General features: G+C 27.2%; 1 protein-coding gene, 1 long non-coding RNA gene and 1 other non-coding gene across 5 annotated transcripts in view; 1 reads left to right on the top strand and 2 right to left on the bottom strand.

Moving 5' to 3' along the window:
• Positions 1 to 13,463, top strand: part of LOC106680291 (Golgi-associated plant pathogenesis-related protein 1) — a 135,123-nt gene extending 121,660 nt beyond the window's left edge. The window contains exons 2-5 of the mRNA XM_024359676.2: positions 5,505 to 5,651; positions 7,837 to 7,966; positions 8,521 to 8,610; positions 8,717 to 13,463. Of these exons, the coding sequence (XP_024215444.1) occupies positions 5,529 to 5,651; positions 7,837 to 7,966; positions 8,521 to 8,610; positions 8,717 to 8,934 (561 nt within the window). The 5' untranslated portion in view covers positions 5,505 to 5,528 and the 3' untranslated portion in view covers positions 8,935 to 13,463. The remainder of the gene's footprint in view (positions 1 to 5,504; positions 5,652 to 7,836; positions 7,967 to 8,520; positions 8,611 to 8,716) is intronic.
• LOC106680292 (uncharacterized) overlaps positions 3,532 to 19,653 on the bottom strand; it is a 29,479-nt gene continuing 13,357 nt past the window's right edge. For all 3 annotated transcript variants that reach the window (XR_010843319.1, XR_010843320.1, XR_010843318.1), the window contains 2 exons: positions 16,982 to 17,180; positions 3,532 to 3,790 (listed from right to left, as the gene is read on the bottom strand). This is a non-coding gene — a long non-coding RNA (uncharacterized lncRNA). The remainder of the gene's footprint in view (positions 3,791 to 16,981; positions 17,181 to 19,653) is intronic.
• TRNAL-UAA (transfer RNA leucine (anticodon UAA)) lies at positions 16,359 to 16,441 on the bottom strand. Its single transcript has one exon. It is a non-coding gene; the product is annotated as a tRNA-Leu (tRNA).

Here is a 19,653-nt window from a genome sequence, read left to right as displayed (position 1 = left end):
TTTTTTCTTACCTCCTAAGATTATATTTATTTAAACAATTTACAATACATAGTACTTAAAACTAAGAAATATATATACATAATTACATTTTTATCTTGTTTTGCCTTACGGCATTATAAGATGAGAAACATGGTCCGCTGAAGGCGGTTTATACATATGGGGCTCTATAGCCAGGGGCTAAAGAAGAACTAGTAGTCACCTTTGATCAGATTTAACTTATAATAGCTAAATTTCCCAAAACCATTTCAATCCTTAGATCCATTTTCTGGAATGATGATTCATTAATTGGAAGTAACCATCACCTTCTAGTATCCTTATTTGTACAAGAGCTCAAGAAGAGAAAAAGGGTAGTTATTTCACCCCGATTTCTTTATTACTTTAATGAAAACTATGTATAACTACTAGTCAAAATTTATGAGTCTGTCAAGTATAGTTAGAGGAAATAAAAAAAGGTGGCTGTTTCAAAACGTTAAAAATAATTAATTTTTTATTCAGAGCTCTATATCTTTAAAACTATCTACACTAGAGAACCTAAGGTAAAATAATTTAAAGTAGAGCAAATTTGCTAAAATATGAGCCCTAATAGAGCTATTTATGTACAATAGTTCTCGAGAAATAGCTTTTTAAATAGCAGCATTTCGTAAAAATGTACTGAAATATCAGCAGTTATTGAATTTATTTTGAGAAATCTACATCTCAAAAACCATCCGCCATAAAGAAATTAAAGATAGTTTAATGTGCTATCAAGTACTTACTTACGTAGTACGTAATGTGTTATCAAGTACGTTTATCTTCGTAGGAATAGTAGTTTTCATGATATTTGCTATAATAAATTGATTTATAGTTGTTCGGACAAATTTTCATGTGCCAAATTTATATTCATATGCGAATATCATAAAAACTACTACCCCTACGAAGATAAGTGTCATTAACTACTTTATACTAAGTAAAATTTCCTTTATTTTGAGTGTTGGCAGACATATATACGTCTTATTGTACAAGAGAGTTATTTTTCAAAAATCAAACATTTTATCCGAACAACTAGAAATTAACATTTTGTGAATTTATTTTGACAGCTATCATAAAAACTACTACGCCTATAAAGATAGAAGTTATAAACTATTTTATAGTAAATTTAACTAGCTTTGATTTGAGTGCGTTCAGACATCTGTACGTCTTTTGATTTCTAAAATTTTTCATAAATCCAACTTATTGTCCGAACAACTATAAATCACCTTATTTTAGAAAATATCATGAAAAATACTATTCCTACAAAGATAAGTCAGACACTACATTACAGTACATCAAATTAGCTTTAATTTGAGTGCTAATAGACATCTATACGTCACATAATTCCTGAGATATAGATTTCTCAAAACAAATTCACTAACTACTAATCTTTCCGTACATTTTTACGAAATGTTGCTTTTTAAAAAAGCTATATCTCGAGAACCATTGAACATAAATAGCTCTATTAAGGCTAATATTTCAGTAAATTTACTCTGCTTTAAATGATGTTCTCTTAGGTTTTCTAGTGTTGTTAGTAGTTGTAAAGATATAGAGCTCCGATTGAAAAATTAATTATTTTTAACGTTTTGAAACAGTCTCCATTTTTTATTCCCCTTCCTACACTTGGCAGACTCATCAATTTTGACTAGTAATTATACGTTGTTTTCATTAAAGTAACCAAAAATTGAGGTGAAATAACAGCGATTTTTTCTTCCTGGCTCTTGTAATATTCTCCCACATCTCGACTACATGTCTAGTATATGGAGGACTACATATTGAACAAGAAATGAGACTAAGAATATTAATGAACAGCTTCATAAGATTCATTTACAGTATTCCCAGACGTCCTCATATCTCTTACTACTATTCCGAGCAAAATTGGATATGTCCCATTATTCCAAGGAAAGACTTCTTGGTATATTTATATTTCAATTCCTAGTTACCAAAAAACCTTCCTACGTCATTGACCTCCTCATCCTATGTTTATCTACTCACCTGTTAAACACGGTGCCGATTTGTACAACCCTTCCTGTACAACTGCCACCTTTGAAAAATCCTTTGCGGTTGGAACTAACTCATTTTGTAACCCATCCATCGGTAAACCCATACCCATCATTCAAACACAATTATAGATCTATCTCTTCGAGTGGCAATCCCAGGCGAGAACCGGTGTGTTCAACGTGGTATGGCCGTTAGCTAAAATGAAACCCAGTTTCAGAGAAAAACAAAATTCCAACACACAGTATTTCTGAACTGCCAAACTATAATTTTAAAGAGAGAAAAAAGTAGCAATCCTGTAAACTTGTAAATAATACACATCATTCAGTCATTCAATATAAGCGTGGGTAAATATGTATCTTTTGTTCATATATTATGTATATAAATATCATAATATTTTTAATTAAATACGTTTAAAATCAATAAATGTAGCCAGACAAATGCTGTTGAAATTATTATTCATAGGGGGGCCAAGTGTCCCAAAATAAAGATCGATTTCTCATTTCATTAATTGCAGTTTGTTAATACAGTACGCTAATACGAGCGATTTCTGTTTGTTTGCAACAGAGTGGACTAGAATTATTCTATGGCCAATTGAGAAATGTTTTTATTTTTATCTATTTATTGATATTTACAACTGTAACTGTAAAAAAAAAAGAAGAGATAATTATGGGTAATTCTTTAAATAAGAACAATCCTCCTTCATAAGCTTTACCCAAAAATTATTATATTTTACTTTAGTGAAGTAGTCTAAACAACATAGAGAAAATAGAGGAAAGTTTTAATATTGTCCTAAATTTTGGTAGAACAGTTCTTTGAGTCGCTGAACGGATGTTTGCCATGAACTTTTTTTTCTTTTTTGTTTTACAAAATAACGTCATAACTGTTTTTTTATTTGTATTCAACATCTTGGAAACTATTGTGTTTTTTTTTGTTTTGTTTTTCGAGAAAAACACTATACGAAATTAAAGTAAGCGAAGGTTTCTCCAAGATCAACCACTAAGCTGTAGATAATGGGCGAGCTATAAAAGGGGACTATTTCTGAAAAAGTGCAAATAACGCAATAAAAGGAACGAAACAAGAAAAACATGTAGACTGAAGATGAGATTATGAAACATGGTGTTCAACACTGATGCGTTGTTTCATAGTCAAAGAACAAATAAAGGAAAAATTTTTTATATTAAATCTTTTCGATATAGTTTTTGAAACATAATATCACAAAAATATAGGTAGGTTAAATATTATAATTTTAAAAAATTGGGAATAATTAAACCATGATATGCAATAAAGAACCAGCCTATATTTTTGTGATATTGTGTTTCATAAACTATATCCATAAGATTTTCTATAAAAAAAAACTTTCTCTTATTTGTCCTTTGACTGAACTAACAGTTATTATTAAAAAAAAAATCATAGTTCGAATTTATTCATGGATTTAGTTTAATTAAAGGGAAATATTGTATTCATAAAAAAAAATCAATTGTTATTCTTTTAATTATTTATTCTGATAAATTTCTTGTCCAATTGATATTTTAGTTTAGAATTAATAACTGAAAATTTGTTCGGATGTTCTAGTTGTAGTTTTAATCGAATAAAATTTTAGTCACTTCAATTGTCATGATTAAAAATTCACACTAAAAATTTAGTCTATTTTCCAGACGAAGAAATTTCAACTGAATAATTCCCACTCGAATCTCCAAAATGGATCTTGAAATCCTGGGGACTTTTCTCAGCTTCTAGAATAAGGGATTTTGGGCTTCACATCGAATCAATTCCTTCGCCCCTGCAAAACCCTTATTTAATTAAAAAAATAAAATCTAATGAATATACTCTTTCCATTTATTCTATTTGAGATATTAAATAAGTATTCTGCTAAATAAATCGTGTTGGCCTTAATATTTATTCACTAGTAGACAAGAATTTTCTTTTATGTGCCACCAATACTCTGTTTACATACATAATAGAATGGGGGGAGAGAAGTTAAGAGTTGTGCCTAGCATTGGAAAGATATTGTGGCATAGAGTACACAAAAAAAAGTACCGAAAACTGAAATTCCTCAATGTTATTCACCAATTTTCTATAACTTCTTTGTGATTGCTAACTGTTAGTAGGTTTGACAAATAAAAAATTTAAATGTTCTCTTCTTTCCAAGTCAAAATTAACAATAGAAAATTGAAAACCTTGGGATGGATTGGAGGGTGAGTTGATTAGCATTATGTTATTTTTAACAAAAATGTATTGTTACTGAAAGATAATTCTTTAGTAATGATAGTAGATTATTTTTATAAATTTATTTTTTTAACTCTCTAATATGGTATTATAAGCCAACTTTGAATTTACTTAATTTCCTCAATAAGGAAATATATTCAAATTTAAAATTTTTCACTTTTTGTCAAAAATTTCTGTTATAATTTTTTTTTATTTTATGGGAATTTAATTATCATTCAAATATCACAGGTTACAGACAAAAAAATTCAAGTCTTTGTGGAAATTAGTTCCCACCTAAAAAACCTATATCTTCTCTAATAAGAACCACAAAAGCTGATCACAAAAGTGGGTATAATCATACAAATGAAGGAGTAAAAGCTTACACCAGAAAAAATACAAAAAATAAACCTACCTAAAAGTAGGTTGAATTAAACAAAACATCACTGCAGAGGGGCCAAAATGCCCAATTATATTTTTGGTCTCCTTACTTTTTAAAATACATTACACCCAATTAAATAAACTTTATATTGTATTTCCATTCAAAATACATCTTTATTTTGTTTTATGTATCTATATTTACTAACAGAACTGTTAACAACAAACATGATGTAATTTATAATTTAAAAACCTCGATGAGGCTTCCGAACCAGTAGTCAACTGTGACCAATAAATTATAATTTTATTTTTAATAATTATTAAACATATTATAAGCTGCTATAGATATACTATTTACTATATCATTTGTAAATAATTTTTTCATTTTTTCCTGAACAAGCACAAATATTTAAGAAATAAGAATCTGTATTTAACCATATAAAGGCAAAATCAAACAACAAATTCAATAATTCAATCATTTTAGCCAAATATGTATCTATATGTAATACATAATTCTTAAATTTTAAGATTTGAAACTTAAATCTTTAGCACTACCTATTGTCAGTACTAGATATCTTCTGTACTATCATCAGGAACTATTTTTGATCTTCAATATGTTTTTGTGAGGTATTAATACACAATAATACATACACATGCACCATTATATATTTAAATATAAATTTTTATAAAGTAATCAAAAATCGAAAAATTTATCAAGTCCATAATATTTCTTAATTCAATTTTAATTTGATTTGTTCTACTTCTTTGATGTCAATCTCAGTATTTATTTATGGTTTTACCTGTTTACTTTCAAGTATTATAAAACCTCAGTATTTGGGAATACTCAGGAAACCTATTGACTAAAAATAATAATAGCTATACAGATATCAATAAAACTTAAAATTTCTGTTTAGATACTAAGCAACAAGCCAGGGATCATGACTGAAGAAGAAGAAATGACAACAGATTGGCTCGATTCCGAGTTTATCGCTGAGTGCCTTTGTTGGCATAATGTCTACAGGCAGAGGCACGGGGTACCTGTACTCTCGCTTTGCTCACAGGTAAATTTACAAATGCCAAATTTTATATTTATACCTAGCTTCAAAAATAATTGATTGTATTAATTTTTTAGATCAACTTTCAATATAATTTAATTTTATAACTATTAGGTTTATTTAAAAAAATAAAAACTTCTGACTATAATCTTTTTATTATTTTGAAAATAACGCAAGTATATAACAATAAAATTAAAATTAACACAAATTATATTAGTAATTCTCTATTTAAACAGTAATTCAATTATTAATTTTTAATATTTTTTTATTTTTAAATACTTTGCTTCATTGCTATTTGAAACCAGGAATATTTGAAACATAGAGAAAAAGATATTTTGTTACATAAGAATTATAATTTTGTATACTATAGAAACAACTTAAAATTTAGATAAGAAAACATAAATCTAACCATAAATTTTAAATTACAAAATATTAAAAATAAAAAAGTCATTAAATACTCGTTTTCTAGTATTCCATTCAAAATTTTTGTTCAATGAGTGGATTTTAACTTCACAGGTGAGACTAATTTATTTATATTTAATTCAATTAAATATTTTTATTTCAATACAAAAAGTTCATTCATACAAGTAAAACCATTTAGTTCAATTTTTAATTGATATAATAATGTTTTTCAAAAAAATCAGCCTCTGTTGTTAAAATAATAAATAATGGTATGTTCTGCTCAGACTTATATCCATCAGAAGAAAACTTAATATGAGTTTTTAATCAATTTCAAGTCTTTTTTCATCTTTTATAATCACTTTGTTAAACTCTTATGTTCTACTTTGTTGCTCTTACACTTACGAAAAATAAATATTAGTAATTTTAGGAGTCTTTAAAAACTCATAAATATAATTTTTCTTTATTCTTCACAATGTTTATATTTTATTGTTTTTTACCAATATCCTTCTACTATTCATGGCATCAGGAACCTGTTAGTATCCCACTACCAATGGTGCCTTTAAAAATTATCCCCAAGCTGCTTACTCCATATGGGTATTCTTTCCTAATTTTTTCCCACTCTATTACTATTTGAAAATGTTTAAAAAATCAGGATAGTTGGAAATACACGTATAACCAAAAAAGAAGGGGAATAAATACCAATGTATATTAAAAATTAAACTGAACCAAAGAAAAACGCTCTTTCTCAGCACCCCCATACTGTAGGCCATTTGTTTATCATATACAAGGTATCTTATTATTATTTAAGCAAAGTAAAATGAAATACTTAGTTTCCATATCAGCCTTTAATATAGAGATCGGGTTCCTCTTTTTGCTGTGACCCAAAATTAATCAAAATATGAACTTAAGAAAGTGTTTCGGGCCACCAGGCACAGAGGTAGATTTAAGAAAAACAAAAGTTGAGGAATTGTTTGTTATAAATGTGAAAAGTTACCGGAATAGCTATTTACGTTTACCCTACATTTGTACTACATATTTATATTAATAGATATGCTCATTTTATTCATTTTTCATTTATTATATTACTCATTGTTTGCAGAATTCATATGGTTCACTGGAAATTTTAAAATGGGTAATTTAGTGACCCTTGGTTCATAGGTTGTCAACTGATGCTTAGTGTGAAAAGTTTAATTTAACATGGTTAAAATAAGTCAAAACATTTATAATGAGTTATTTTTTATGGTGTAATACCTAAAATACAAATTAATGTTATGACTCAATAACATTATAATTCTATGCTATTACTCAGTATCATAACAATCCTATAATGATACTAAGATGCTTCCCTAAAAATATTTAATTCAAAATTAAACTTTTATAAATATATTTACTCCAGCAACACATTGAATTCCGCCCTGTCAAATATTAAATAATATGACTAACGATCCTAGCATGCTGCAGATTATTGGCAGGGAGTTCAAATGTTTGAAGTAAATTTTCATTTCTATAATTTAAATTTAGAGGGCATTCAAGAATACTTCATTTTCGTTTCTATTATTTTGACTAAGAGGGCAGTCAAGAATACTAAGTATAGCAGAAGAACATCAAACCATGGAATGCTTACATTTCTTACCTCTTTTTATAAGTTTAACCTTTTTTTATTTTATTTTTTTTATAACAGTCTTAAAGATTTAAAATTCAAAGTAATCTTTAATATGACTATTAACAGCTAACTTGTTCAGCCATATTAGCACTATACATCTATTTTTTTATTATTTTTTTTTTTTAGCTCTGTGAGAGGGCTCAGTCATGGGCTAATCATCTTGCACACACAAACTCTTTCTTCTACAAAAGTGATAAAGATGTTGGTCAAAATCTATTCTGTCGCCTTACTAACACTCTTCAAACAGATGTTACTGGTAAAATAAATCTTTTTTTTTTTTTATAATCAGTGTATTAAGCTTTCTTCATCATTACTGCTGGCATATATATATATCTACATAACCTTCATCTTGAAAATTTTGTTGAAAACTAGAATTCTTAAACTATACAATCTTTTTCTGATACTAATGCTAAAAATAAAGGAAGGGTTGTTGTTAGAGATCTATAGAAATATTTAGTTAAACTACACATGCAAGCACTTTTTATTAGCTTTCTAAGAAATTCAATTCAATCTATATTTAATAGGTGAAGTAATGAGATGTCATAATCTCCTTTGACTCCAATAATATACTTTCATGATTATCAGAACACTTTATTGTTTCTTTTTATTACATTTCTTCATTACAAAATATTAAAAATATTACTTTACTGTTTTCTAACTAGATAATGAAGACTTTTGTCATTAGATTTCAGAAAATAAAATTTTCTATTTTTCTTCTTTCCAATTTCCCTCTAAAAATATTAGTTATCAGAACTAGTGTCCAATGCATAGAGTGAAAATTAAAAATAATATTCTTTTTTTTTGCTCTAGGACAAGAAGTAGCATCTTATTGGTATGGTGCAGTGCGGCAATACAATTATTTCAAAGAACCTGACGTACTACATGCTAATGTAAATGCAGGTAAGGTATTGGATGAATAATTTTTCTTGTGCCATATAATTTGGTTATTATCATTTAATTAATAAAATTGTATTATAAAAAAAAAATAAGACATTTTTTTTTTAAGGGCATTTCACTCAAATGGTATGGGCCAGCACACAAAGATTTGGTGTCGGTAAGGCATGTTCTCGATCAGGAAAAATTCTTGTGGTCGCATATTACTGGCCACCAGGAAATATTTCAGGACAATTTCAAGAAAATGTACTTCCGCCGATTCCCGAATATGAAACAGACTCAGTATCTGGAAGTGATTCAAGCACCTCTCGAAGTGCTGATGTAAGCTAGGAAAAATAATTTGATTTGTTAACTAGGGCTGCACTGGGTAAATTTTATGATTCATATGATATAAAGTATGCAATCAAATGAATATTGATTTAGATTGATCATAAATCTAGTAATTTATATATTTTTTAGATAAATAAAAAATTAGTAAGTTACAAAAAACTTGATGAACAGATTTAATTCATTGAAAGGTTCGAATAGATATAAGATATAATCATTTCAAAAGATTTTAAAACAATTCGAATCTGTCTTATTTTGGTTTTTCTCTTATTATAGCGTAAATCATTAAAAATATCAAAATTTGCTCCATATTTGACAATCAAATAATCTTTGTATCAACTTTTCTTACTCATTATTAATTTTTTTTATTATGGATAGTTTCTGACAATCATTGGTACTTTTATGCAATCATATATAAGGGTCAGAAAAAATGAAAACAACAGCTCATCCCTAGCAGCTCTAGTGTGCATTCAAATTATTTGGTGATTAGTGCCTCATAAAAAGTGATAAAATGGAAAACTGAAAGAGTTTTTACTCAAGTAGCTTTAGTTATATAATTTTGTATTCATGCCAAAAACATTTTTTACATTAGAAATGTTATAACACTAGATAAATTAGCATAATGAGTTCATATGCTACAAATAGTCCAGTAAGAATGGAATAAATATGAATGCATAATGAGCTAAATAAAACTTTTAAAAAATAAGTTTTGAAATGGTGATGCCAAGGAGTTTCTTTTACTTTTTATATAAATTTCACTAAACATGTAATACTCAATTAACAAATTGTACAAAAATGTATAATATTTTAAGGTACTTAAAATATAAAAACTGATGCCAATGAAAACCTATATAAAAATTTAAATAACCAAACTCAACATACATCTAAACAGGTTCTAATTTCATACATTCAAATATTAAAACAGTTTCTAATAATGTAGAAAGATGGCTTATACTGAATATTTGTCATAGGGAAGTTTAGTCAAATCACGACATAATTTAGTCTAACCAAACCATAATACTTAAGTTGATAGCACAACCATTCATCAGAGATCAATTAAATTATATTAGAATGATGAGAAGCCAAATTTTTAACCATTTCAAAAAATGTTACAGTAGACCATCAATTGTTCAACGCTGCAATGCGTTAAATAAGGGAAACCCTAAATAATGAAAATTACCAATTATTCTCAAATATTTCATCAATAAAATAATTTTCTAAAAGAACCTTTTAGTCATTTGGTTTAAAAATTTCAATTGAATAATTTTCCACAGAAAAAAAAAAATAATTAATCCTTTTTTTAATAATTTGTAGGATAATTTATAGTAGTACAATATGAAGTACTAAAATTGTGTTAACAAGCATATAAAGGTCTACTGAAGCATATACATTCTTCGTTGAGATGATGCTAAATAAAAATTATTGTAGAATACATTACAACTTAGAACGTTATTTTTCTCAAAAAAAGCAAAGTTGTTTAAGGATTATAATTTTTTCATATTATTTGTATTATTACTGAATTTATAAAGATTGCCAAATATAAATAATTAAAAATCATATATGGTTTTAACCAGGTATTTTTAAGTTATTATATTATTGTGTTTAATATGTGACTTTTATGTTCAAGTCAGATGTTTCAGTAGTAATTTTATATTTATAGAACGAGATTTTCAAAATCATCTTTTTCTATGCCCATTTTAATAGCTTAACAATAAATATGCCACTTTATGCTTTGACAAAGCCAAAATGTCTGATACCATAGCACAATAGAATCGTTGAATCATTACTGAAAATTAGAAAAAATAAAGCAATTAAAAATTGTATGGCCTTTTTAAATGCACAAAAATATTAGTATACTATATTGTTACATAATTGCTTCAAAATTGCTAAAGTAGAAGATACAAATAAAAAAAAAATTATAATGCTTATAATGAGTATTCCTCAGTTATAAATTAATTTTAATTCATGTAATTTTTATTTATAAAAATATTTCAAAATGAAAAAATACGTTTATGTTTTTTAAAATCCTGTAAAAAAATTTTATATCATTGATGTCACACATGATTCAGATATTCAGGGGATTGATATTGTTCCGTTTTAAATAGAAGTGTTAGCGATTCACAGTTCTTCTCAACTATATTTTATTAATGTATTCTCAGGTAGTTTAAAGTATTATACAAAAGTTCAGAATTTAAATGTTAATTCAGTTGTATAAGTCATAAAAAAAATTGATGTTTAAAATTTTCAATGAATATTTATAGATTTATATTAATTGTGCAGTTTACATGAGTGTTTTTCATGGATAAATCAAAATCAGTGAGGACTTTAATTTAAATTCCTTTATAAATAACACAGGATTGCTGCTTTTCTCTAAGTTTTGGATTAAGGAAGGCACCGCAAGTTAATTTATTTTTTTTTAAATTATTTTAATGTAATTTTAAAATAGATTTACATTTAATGTACTATCCAAAAGTTTGATTTTGATAGTATTTATAACTACAGAAATATTTTTAATTAATTTGCTTACTTAAGGAAAATGGGTATTTTACTGATATTAGACAATTAAAGAGAAATATATTATTTATAAAGGATAATAACAATAAAGGATCAAGAGAAAGAAATATTGTTTATCCAGATAATCAATTAAGTTAGATCAAGAAATATAATACAAAAATGAAATAAAAAAATTATCCTATTTTTGTTCATTAAATTTATACATACATATAATACATTTAACAATGTTCAAACAAATTTTAAAATTAAATAAAAAATCTGAAGAAAAAGTTTTGTTCACAGCTTAAGTAAGTGGGATTTTATTATTTATTTCTCCTCTTATTTCCAAATGGCCCCTATAATGTCAACCGTTGAGCTATAATTATTGTAATCGTGTTTCTCATTCATACTTCTATATTTTTTCTTAATTAAACATACTTGTTTACCCGTTTTAAAGTTATAGTTAAAATTAAACTACAGGTTAACACAAATAATACAGCTGATGAGAAAATTATAAGCTATTTTAAAATATCATAAGACAATGATTGTGAAAACTTATACAATGTTTAATTGACTTGCTGAAAATCCATTTTACTGAAAGTGGGATTTTATCTTAAGAGAATGGAAATATGAATGAATCAGACAGGTTTACAGTTGTCAGGACAAGAATTACTGTAATTCTAAATAATATTACTTCAATATTTCCTAACCATGACAATGCGATTTGGTTTCTCATAAAAGTAAAAGTTCTGTGATAGCATATCACTTATTTATTTCAGGGTAATATTTTCTTTGGCATAGATATATAATTAATGTATAAAGTATGAATTATTTCATTATTGTCAAATACGAAATACAATCTAGCGTTTTATGAGGTTATAGTATTTTTATTTCTTGATGCAATGTTGAAGCTCTCGACTTTGCCATTTTCAGGCTTGCCTTAATAAATTGCATATCATTGCTTTGAATTTATCACTAATTATTTTTATTTGAATGATATATAGACTATTAATGAATGCATTGATGAATGTATGTTGTAAAGGTAGTGAGGAAGGAATAAAATAATTGTTATAATGATAATTGTTGTAATTTTTGTAATATAGATATAAATAATATCAAAGATGCAATTAGATATTTATTTTTTGTAAATTTGAGGTACATTTTCATAGCCTGCCAAGACAACACCATCAAAAATGTTTACTATATGCATTATAAAAGAAATTTTATATATTTTGTAAACAACTTTTAAAAAAATATTTAATTTACTTATAATTTTCGTTTATATTAATTAAGAACTTCTAAATAATAAAACTTTCACTCTGTCCTCTTAGATTAATTTAAAATTAAGAAATTTTGTTTTCTTTTTTTTTAGTGCTTCAGAACAATTCATCTTAATTTTGTCCATAATTTGAATAACTCCTGAGTAAAACACTCTCGAATATATTTAATTACACAATCCTATAAGACTAGAATTATTGAAAATTTGCTACAATTGATATTATTTAATTTAGAGCCCCTTACCTATAGGGCATTGGCTTACTGGTAAATTATAGAAATTGCTCATCTTAGTGTTAATTAAAATTAAAGATTAAACCTCATTCAGTTTAATGTTTAAGAATTGATGATAGCTAAATGAACATTTTGTAAATGTAAAATAAATAATTGTTAGCTTAGATAATTTCTTTTCAATAGTAAATATTATTGCTTCCAAATATTCTATGTGCTAGCAATCATAAGAAAAGTACTGATAAGAAGGTTATTTTCCAATTCAATTTGACTTTCTTTGCTGGAGTAATAAAAAAAACTTTATTATTTTATCAATCAGTCCTAAGAAGCCTAAAAGCATGTATTATAACTCATAACCAAAACAATATTAAATTGTTCTATTTTATTTTTTACCAGTACTCTCACTATATTACTGAAATACATATTTTATTTGTTTTGTTATTACATTCATATTTTGTACGACTGAGTCTGTTAATATTGAAGATGTTATCTACATATATATTTATATTTTTGTTAAGAATTATAAGATTGAAATAAAGCAAGTGATTAGATTGAGCATTTCACTCTTTATTTTGTCCTAATATCTGATCCAATTCCATCAAAACAAAACTAATAATGAATGATTATATAATCCAAATGACAAAAGCTGGTTCAGTGATCAACCAATATTCCATAAAAGAGTTGTTTTTTTTTTCATTTTCTTTAACAATCCATCTAAATGTTTTAAAAATCACATGGCTGTTTTTTGTTCTTTGGTTTTCAACCCTACTTTTAATACCCAGTGACTAATTAATAAAATATACTTTTTTCTCTCATTATTTTGGTTGAAATAAACACTATTTGGAAGGGAAAATATTGTACAAGATGTACATTTTTTTTTCTGATCTCTCTAAAACAGAAATAGACATGAATGATGGATGAAGGAGAAACATAATTCACATTGAGTACTACCTTTTTATACCGTGGGTACTTGAAGATATCTGTGAAATACCCAAAATTTTTATTGAGATGGTCATTCTGTTGATAATCTTACTACTATATCTGGAGGTGAGGGGCCTCTGCATGCATAGTTAAAGATGTACAACTTCATTTCTATAGATTTTATAGAAAGGTATCTTCTTACTTATTTATTCTTTTACCTTCTTTTTTAAACTGAAATTCAGCTGTGAACTATAAGAACAATATATTGTGTTAATTTAAAATGATTAGAACAAAGCTGTGAATTTACTTTATTTCTCAATCTTAGGAGATTTCCTTGAATCTCAATTAACATGAGTCTAATTTTTATTTTTCACATTCAAAAAAGAATTATTTTCCACAACAGTTATACCACCTGTTAGATAAGGCTGCAAACTATTTATTTTCATTCACATGTCAATTCTTAAGATATTCAGGAAATCAGAACATTCAACAAAATTATGGCACTAGAACTATGCCTCAGTAACAAGAATAGATTTTGACAACAAAATTTTAAACATTCAAAAATTAATTTTTTTCTTCAGAATTCTTCAATATGCACTGAACTTCTCTACCTCTTTCATAAAATCTTACTCTTTACTTTCTGTAGCTTTGATCCTATCTAATTTAATCATCTAAGTTTTCTGTCAAATCATAATATTTTAAATGATCTTTTGTCAACTTAAACCTGACTTATTTTGCCAACCATACCCAGCAAAAAAGAACAGGATTCAGGAGTGGGAATAGGATGTATCAAAAACTGTCTTGTCTGTTTATTAGAAGCTATGAAAGGGGGAAACAATCATGTGAAAGATGGTGATGTAAAGAGAAGATAAATGTTTTAAATAAATTCTAGTACTAATCTCACTATTGTCACTAAACATTTTCAATGATATTACCGTTCTGGCACTGCAACATAATGAAATACAGACCAATACTATTAGTTTTTTAGTTTATACTTAGTATAATTTCACTAACTTGTACTGTTTAACTCCTGTAATATCAGTATTAGTAGTCTCTATCAAGGGCATACCCAGGATCAAAACTAGTGGGGGGCAAGCCATAGTCAATTAGGTTTTGACATTTCAGCATGGAAAAGATAAATTATTTATTTTATTTTTTTAGTATCTTTATTGAAATTTACAACTGTATATTATATAATACATTCAGTAAATTTGATCTAAGTTAAAATGGAGTGTTACAGGCGTATAGAGCAACTACCCATTGGTAGCACTCTAATAACATTTTAAATTAGCAGGTCTCGTGGCCATCTTCTTTTCAGGTGCCTTGGAGGATTGTCAGGAATGGAAGAGGATGCAAAGTTAGAAACTAAGGGGTTTGAGTGGTTAGAGAGTTTCTAATGGAAGGAGGAAAAGTATATGAAACCAAAATTTTAAGAAAATTATATATAATTGTCGCAGTGCTTTATTAGTTATTATTAAATTAATAATTTTTTCACTTCTGGAGGGAGGAACTACCCCTTCCTGTCCCCCACTGGGTATGCCCATGGTCGGCATTATAAAACAAAAAGTATTTTTTTAAGTTTTACAATAGATTCCCATATAATACAATAAATTATATAAAAATACTATTTTTAAGTTGTGTAAGTTCATTCAATAACAAGTGTGTTGATGTGTATGGCCCAACTATTAAGTTAAAAATTTATAATTTTGGGATCTTGGTTCAGTCAGACATTACAGTAATTTATTCCATAGAATTCAATATGCTAACAGATAAAATCAAATAAATTGAAATGAATAGAATAACTATAAATAAAGAAATGAACATGTACAATCTTTCTTTCCACTTTTACATATTTTTTATAATACTTTTTATGGTATAACCTCGTAGTCCTACCATTCCTTAAACTGTTTGTACATTTCTTCTTTAGCCCAGCCATGTGTAGTGAAACATCGGTGTATAATAAATAGTTTTTCTATGCCTTTGAATAACCTTTTATTCAACCATCACCCAGAACAACTTCCTTCACTAATTATATACGGTCAAATAATATTCTTCCAATACCATTTTGAAGTTAATTAATATAAATTATGATCAAAGGTTGGTGTTTGGTATTTGAGTATTGAGTGGTAGTAGAAAGTTCAAATTTATTAATGTTTAACTTAATAATAACTAATAACGTATTTAGTTTTGAAAAGAATTCTCTCTGTACCCTTTTTGATCTTCAGTGCCATGCAATTTGAAATATTTTGCAGTGCCTTGTGCCTTACAGGTTTTTTTTCCTTTCTAGGTATTTTTGTGAAAAATGTACATATATGCATATGTATTTTGTATTATAACCTTTTACATATATTCATTTATGATAATAAATAAAAACAGCATAATAAACGTGAAATTATATGATAAATACAAATAATTTTTAAAATAAGTTATTTGGCAAATAGCTCATCAATTTATAATTCTTAAATAAATAAATCTGATATCAAAGGAATATTTTTAAAAAAAACTTCTGTCAGGTGTGGGGTTCGAACCCACGCTCCCATCGGGAACCAGAGCTTAAATCTGGCGCCTTAGACCGCTCGGCCAACCTGACTTGACAATGAATTCCGTAAAACATTAATATCACTCCTTTACATACAATTAGTACTAGTATTTACTTATCTTACACGCCGAATCTAATAATAAAGAAATATGAATGCTGGATCAATGAAAAATAGTTTATAATTTTTCGTATTTATCCTGCAATATAATAAAATATCGATTACAATTCATTTTCAATATCTACTAATGTTATCATTAAAATATTCATAATCTATCTATATGTATGAATAATTCCTAATATTTGGCCTATCATTTGCTTAAATCAAGCCTACTTTGAAGAATATACTCTTGTAAAATTTAATGAAGACTGAAAACCTTTATAAATACATAGGTATTTTAAAAAATAATTAAGATTACATCCATAAAGATCAGTAATTGTAATTCATAATGAATTACATGCTTCCAAAAATTGTTATGATTATCTGTCCTATATAAATAAATAAAAATTATTATTTATTAGATGACTAATTTTAAAATTTTGTGATTAAAATAAAGTTACAAAAGAACGCATGTATAACAATGTATTTTTTACCTTATAATAATGCTGGCCACTTCTGCAATTCGGGTCCACGCAGTCCGAGATCCCATGCGAAAAAATGGACATTAGTTGAAGAAAACTTTGATAGCACATTGTATTTTCAACAAAGCAATGAGAGTCAGTCAGATCATGCTAGTTGCGAAAATAATAGCTATTCCGAAGATACAAAAAATGCATTTTTGAGTTCTGCATTCTGTTTAGTAAAAAAAACAAAAATAATTTTGTGTTATTTCCTTTTAGAAATAGTTCAGTTTTTACTAAGACTATTTTAGACAAGGGATATATTAAATGTCATTAAAAAACAAAATAGATCATCATTAAAAGTAGAGTAATGTACTAAAATATAGACTACACCCCCTCCATAATCAACTGTTAAAAAATATATATATAATATAACGGTTATATCAACCATGTAAGGCCCAGCCCATACCAGGCCGATCTGGTATAAAATAAAATAAATTTAAAAAAATGAGCCCTAATAGAACTGTTATGCTCAATAGTTCCCGAGTTACAATTTTTTAAAAATTAACATTTCATAATGAAACAACAAAAAAATCAGTAGTTAGTGAAATTATTTTGGGTGAATTTGTTTATATATTAGATGTACAAATTTTTATTAGCACTCAAATTAAAGCTAGTTAATGTACTATAGATTAGTTTATATTATGTATCTTCCTAGCAGCAGTAGTTTTCATGATATGCCAAAATAAATTCACAAAATGTTGATTTATAGTTGTTCAGACAAAACGTTTGGTTTAAAAAACATATCTCTGGAACCATTAGACGTACAGATATCTGCCAGTACTTCAAATAAAGCTAATTTAATGTGCTATAAAGTAGCTTATGACGTCTAATGTAGGAGTAATAGTTTTCGTAACATTTTCCAAAATAAATGTACAAAACTTTATTTTTAGTTGTTGGAATAAAACAAAACTTTAGGTATATAAAACATTATACCGCAGGGATCATTAGACGCAGAGATGTCTGTTATCATACAAACTAGAGCTAGTTGAATGTAGTATAAATTAGTTTACAAAGTTTATCTTCGAAGGAGTAGTAGTGTTTATGATTTTTGTCGAAATAAAGTCTCAAAATTTTCATCTCTAGTTGTTCGGACAGAACATTTGGTTTATAAAACATTATATCTCAGGAACCATTAGACACACACATGTCTGTTAACACTCAAATAAAAGCTATTTTAATGTAATATAAATTAGTTTACAACGTTTACTTTCCTAGGGTTTTAGTTTCTATTAGGGCTCATGTTTTAGAAAATTTACTTTACATTAAACTATGTTCTATAAAGATTTTTTGCGGTGTCGGTAGTTATAAGTATATGTACCTCCAAATGAAAAATGACCCAAAACTGTAGGCTTCTCTGGAATAAAATAAACTTTAGAGTGCGTACTATAAAATTCAGTTTAAAGCTTTTTTTTTTTTTTAATGTGAGTGGTTTAAAAAGTGAGCTCAACGTTTTAAGTGATCGATACATAACAGTCAAAGTTTCCGGAGGTCTCAGATCCCAGGCATCTCACGAGTGGAAGTCCACAAGACGCGGTCTTACGTCTAGTGTTATTTTTCAGTTATGCTAGCAAAATCATTGGAGTACCAGAATGCCGCAGCATTAGTGTTTGCTGATGATTTTGCCGTCAAAAGTAATAGCACAAATGCATGTAAGGCAGTAAAACAATTAGAAAGCGTTTATCAAAAAGTATTATAAAATAATGAATATAAATGCAAATGCAGATAAAACGAAGAGCATATTTTTTTCGTTTCAAAAAATGAGGAAAAACTCCTATTCAAGGTTAAAATATATCATATTTTAAACAAAGTACCCAATAATGTAATTTACCTAGGTATAATCTTTGATAGACATTTAAGATTTTGTTGTACATCAACAAGAAAATAACATCAGCGATGCTGGAAACATATAGACAAATTTGCTACTAGTCTAAAACTTGTCACAGAGCTTAAAGTTATTAATTAATAAATGCATATTACGTCCGACTTTATTATATCGCGGATTATTGTTCTTCCGTATTACCAAATATGCATAAAATCATTTTAAAATGCAAAAAATCGTAAAAGAAACATGAATGAAAAAATATAAAACGCCCATGGTCCACGAGGACTTACAATCGCTAAAAATAAGACATTTCCTCATTGAAAGATGTAACAAATAATTTGTTTGACAAAACCTAACATTTCCTTCTTCAGGCAACTTAAACTTAGCAAAAGTTAAATGGTAGTTAAAAATTATTCATAGATTTAATTAGTGTAAGTTCTATACGAAAATCAGATACGCTCCATCACCAAGTTATTGATCAGGAAATATCAACAATTAGCAGAAATTGTGAAACGATGTTAAATAGGCATCTTTAAAATGCAAATTTGTAATGAAAGGAGTTTTTCCAGGTAAATGTAATTACCAGTACAAGACAAGAAGGATATGCTATGTTTACAAAATGTATTTGATGTAGAGCACTGCTTTGAAATTGACAACAGGTAAGAAAAAAACAACAATCAAACAGGAAAAATAAGCCATAACGAAAAAGGTTTCGTGATGACTCTTCAAAAGAGCTTTGATAAAGATTTCAGTAACAGGTGCTGTAGTAACATGACACAATCCCTTAATAATGAACAAGGCGACAACATGAGTCAATAAG

The sequence above is a fragment of the Halyomorpha halys genome, unplaced genomic scaffold (genome assembly GCF_000696795.3).
Source record: "Halyomorpha halys isolate HHAL.00 unplaced genomic scaffold, Hhal_1.1 Scaffold252.1, whole genome shotgun sequence".
NCBI classification, from domain to species: Eukaryota; Metazoa; Arthropoda; class Insecta; order Hemiptera; family Pentatomidae; genus Halyomorpha; species Halyomorpha halys.
Note: the sequence above shows the minus strand (reverse complement) of the source record. Positions and strands in the feature narration are given on the sequence as shown.